The sequence below is a fragment of the Rhagoletis pomonella genome, unplaced genomic scaffold (genome assembly GCF_013731165.1).
Source record: "Rhagoletis pomonella isolate Grant_MI unplaced genomic scaffold, Rhpom_1.0 Rhpom_scaffold_13545, whole genome shotgun sequence".
Taxonomy (NCBI): domain Eukaryota; kingdom Metazoa; phylum Arthropoda; class Insecta; order Diptera; family Tephritidae; genus Rhagoletis; species Rhagoletis pomonella.
This window is the reverse complement of record NW_023472073.1, coordinates 1-4,227: the sequence shown is the minus strand read 5'-3', so window position 1 is coordinate 4,227 and position 4,227 is coordinate 1. Positions and strand designations below refer to the sequence as shown.

The window sequence follows — 4,227 nt, the reverse complement described above, 5'->3', positions numbered from 1 at the left end:
CTGATTGTTGCTGCATTCGCATTACTGAAGCAGTGCATCGAAAGCTGCCCCAATGTTGAGCGTATGAAAAACGGCCGTTGGTGTGATTTAATTGAGTTGTTCTGGAAGAGTCAACTGGGTGTGCCGGTGGATTACTTTTCCAACACCAATACACTGCGTCAATTCTTCATGGCTTGGATTCTCTTCAACTACATCATGACCGCCATTTACTTTGCAAAGGTCGAGAGCATTTTTGTGCATCCCTCTTACTATCCAGAAATGGATCGCTTGGATGACTTGGAGACGTTGAATGTGCCCATATTCGGCGTACGAAATATGTTCACTGCCATCAAGCCGGCCCTGAAGCCTCATCATTGGCGTGCCATCGAACAGCGTGCTGTCTACTTGCCCCTAAAATTCTCATCCTTCCAATATGGCGTGCCAATAAGCGAGCGCAAGCATTCACGTGTTGCATTTCTGCTGCGCTCCGAAACCGCTAAAGATTTGCTGGTGAAGACGTACGATGTTGAACGGCGTCGGCCGAGATTCCATGTAATCAAAGAGCGTCTGCTCGCAATGCCACAGACTTATCTCTTGCCGAAGGGCTCTCCATTTGGGTACAAATTTCAGCAGTTTGAGAGTCGAGTTTTCGAAAGTGGCCTCTTCGACTATTGGGCTATGCGTGGCGTGCAGAAGGATAGTGTGCGCTCAGCGAGTTTGGAAGAGTTTCGCAACGATTTGCCGGACGATCTAAATTTCGAGGACAATGATGTCGATGATGACGGTGACGCGGATGATGTGGAGAAAAAGGTGGTGCTAAATTTGAGCATATTGCAAGGTCCATTCTACTTGTGGGGCTTCGGTATGTTGTTTAGCTTTATCGGGTTTGTACTGGAGCATGCATATGCTAATTTTTGGGATGGTAGGTCAAGAGTGATTGTGGTTTGAAGTGAGCTTAAGTTTGGATGGATCTCGTGGCTTAGACTGGAACAACAATGTACGCACTTATAGAGCGATAGGAAATGTTTTCTCGAAGTAGAAATAAATCTCGAATAAAAGCTCAGTCGAAAATAAAAATTTGTTTCTAATCTATGAACTGTTTTAGTAAGTTAACGCGCTCAGGAATAATAGTTTCAAGTTGCGGTGCTCCAAGGCGTACCGATGCTGGGCTCTTTGAGTTTAAATTCCTATGGAGCCTCTTTTCTGGCAAAAATATCTGCGACAAACGATGGTTAGTGGCTCTTCTACCTGCATCCTGGCCGGTGAAATCGTTTCAGAAGAGTACCTTTGAAATATTAGTTTCCTAAAATGTCACTGCAGTCTGGTCCAATTAGAAAATATTCTGGTGCTTTTTGCAAAGCAGTTCACCCTCTTTGGCGCTGGTATCCAGAGTAGATGCGGACCGACCGTGGAGAGTCATTACTGCTCTGTAAACTTTCGAGGGGAAACAATTTTGTGGGAAAGGAATTTAACCTGAGAATTCTCAATAAATCTGTTTAAAAAATGCTGCACCTCAGTCTAGCAAACGCCGAAGACTTACAGAGAATGTGGTCTATACTATCTTGGTAATTAGCCTTACCAGGGCTTGTGACTCCCTTTTCCATGGTTTAAAATGGATTTTCGTGACTGTCCTATCTGACATTTTCACGAAACTTGTGAGTTTTTACAGATATTAGAACGAGTCTTGTTCAAAAGATTCTTGATGTGGGTGGCAGTTCCCGCTATAATTGGCTACGGTTCAATTAGATAATCCAAAGATCAGGCTTCGCGTGATAGGCTATTGTAAGATCTTTATATACAACTTCTAAACAGAAAGACCTATTCGAAAAAGCCCTGCGTAAAGCGCTTATTAAGAATAGTTACGACCAGAACACATACCACGGTAGAGGCTCTTCAATGCTCTCTATAGATTTTATATGGACACTTACAGCGTAAAAGTTTCGCCTGATTTAAAACAGTGACGATCAGTGAGAGGTTTCACCCTGCTGTCGTCCCTTAGGGAGCTTTTGGAAAAAAGTATTTTAGAACTTTCTGAGGATTTTATATTGACCTTTATGGGGTAAAATCTTTCCTGGAAGGATAGAGTTTTTACTCTATATAGACGAAAACTGATAGTCATTGTTCTGAATCAATGATGACAAGAGGAAGCTTTTACTGTGTAAGCGTCCATAAAAAATCGATAGAAAGCTCTAAAAAGCTCTTATCCAAAAGCTTCTAGCAGAAGCTTTCACTCTGCAAGTGTTCATAGTAAGCTTTAAAGAGCTTTTGTCGAAGTGGAAGCTTTCACTCTATAAGTGTCCATATGAAATCTATAGAAAGCTCCAAAAAGCTTTTACTCTGTAAGTGTCCATAAAAAATTCATAGAAAGCTCCAAAATGATTTTATAGAAAAACTTCCTGTGGAAGCTTTTACTCTGTAAGTGTCCATATAAAATCTATAGAAAGCTCTAGAAAGCTTTTTTTTCAGTATATGTTTTGGAAACGACCGATTTTAGAGCACGCTTCATTTTGCCGACTGAGTCGCTAAAAATACATTGCAACGCATCGGTTAGCCAGAATAGTTTCAGCAACTTTGGGAACCTGCGCCACAGCAGGGTTAATTTTTCCCCTAATAAATGAAAGGACCACAAAAGCAAGCACTATGCTAAGTTTATTCGCTTACTAATTACAATTAAAACAAATTACCATCAAGGGGAAATGCGTTCTCTATTTACCAAGCTATCACTTGCCTACTTCATTAGCTATGTAAATACGGCGGACCTACATGCAGATATTATATTTACTCTTCTACATATTGCTAATGAAGTTATGACATGACACCAAGAGCTGTATGAATAGAATCCTTTTAAACAGAGGGCAAAAAGTAGTTTTCATATTAAAAATAAAAATGCTCTACCACAGAGTAGTCATATTGCTGTTAACCATTGAGCGCCGAACAACTGCCAACTACGCATATAACTTCACCGTTTGGAGCGCAACGCTAACAGCTCGGCACACTAACTGGCTTGTAACACAAAAAGCATGCGAAATTGCCAAAAAATACGATTCGTACATTGATCTGGTGTACTCCAGTGTGCGGTCAGACAAATCAGCATTTGGTTTGGACTTCAATTTATTGAAGTGTATGTCCGAATTACCCACATACATATTGGATATTGGGCGCAGTCAAACAAAGAACGCTAGCGCGTATATAACAGTTTCAGCCTCTTTGTGTTACCAACTTTCGCGGCGGCAGCAGACCCTTCGACGTCGGTGTATCTACAACGCATTTTGAGTATTTTGAATGCGAAGCAAACGCGTAAACATTTCCACAAATACATATTCATATGGCGCGATGTAAAGCTGGAACAGCTGCGTGCGCTTTTCGAAGCCATGTGGCAGCACAATCAAATATTGAATGCAATTGTATTCACTGACCATCGGCCAATCTACACATTTGAGCCCTTAACGCCGCAGGGGTTTGCAGTGAAATGCATCACAGATGACGAATATTTCTACAAGTTGAAGAATCTACATCTAGTAGATGAGCTACGCATAGCAATGTTCAAGGAGTTTTTACCCGCCGATGCCACAGCTGGGCTACACAGGCGTGGATGGGCTGCTCGCGAGCGTCTGTATATGCAGCCAGCTATTAATGAATATTACGGCGCTTGCACGCGTTTGGTTTTCGTGGCAGACCGGTTTCCCGATAGTGCCACGTATTTCTTCTAGTTTCTGGTTTTTATAACCGAGCGCACTTGTGCACATGGGTATAATAACTTTGTTCACGTAACGGTTGTTTGTAACAGGCAAAACGAATCGAGATTGATAAAGACAAATGTATAAATAAATGATCAGAATGAAAAGAGAAATCGATTAAGCGGTGACTGTCTGTCCGTCCGTCCGTCCATCCGTCTGTCCGTCTGTTCACTCGATAACTCGAGTAAAAATTGAGATATCTTAACGAAACTTGGTATGTGCACTTCTTTCGGGCGTAGGACGGATGGTATTGAAAATAGGCAAAATCGGACAATAACCACGCCTACCTCCCATATAACGGTAGTTTTCAGAAATACGAATACTGCGATATTTTAGTAACTACTGAAGATTATTCACTCAAAATTGATATTTACAATAATTTTTAGACGAAAAATAAGAATATTATAAATTTTTGGAAAGTGGAGGTATATTTATATTTTTTTGTTTTATTTTTTATTTTTATATTTTATTTTTATTTTTTATTTTTATTTTTTATTTTTATTTTTTATTT

At 40.5% G+C, this 4,227-nt stretch overlaps 1 protein-coding gene across 1 annotated transcript; it reads left to right on the top strand.

Moving 5' to 3' along the window:
• Positions 1–63: 63 nt before the first annotated feature.
• Positions 64–3,676, top strand: LOC118756992 (the record flags this gene model as incomplete). Its single annotated transcript, XM_036491721.1, has 2 exons — positions 64–841; positions 3,445–3,676. Coding segments are annotated over exons 1-2 (1,010 nt in total), but the record flags the coding sequence as incomplete, so codon positions are not given.
• Between the last annotated feature and the right edge of the window lie 551 nt (positions 3,677–4,227).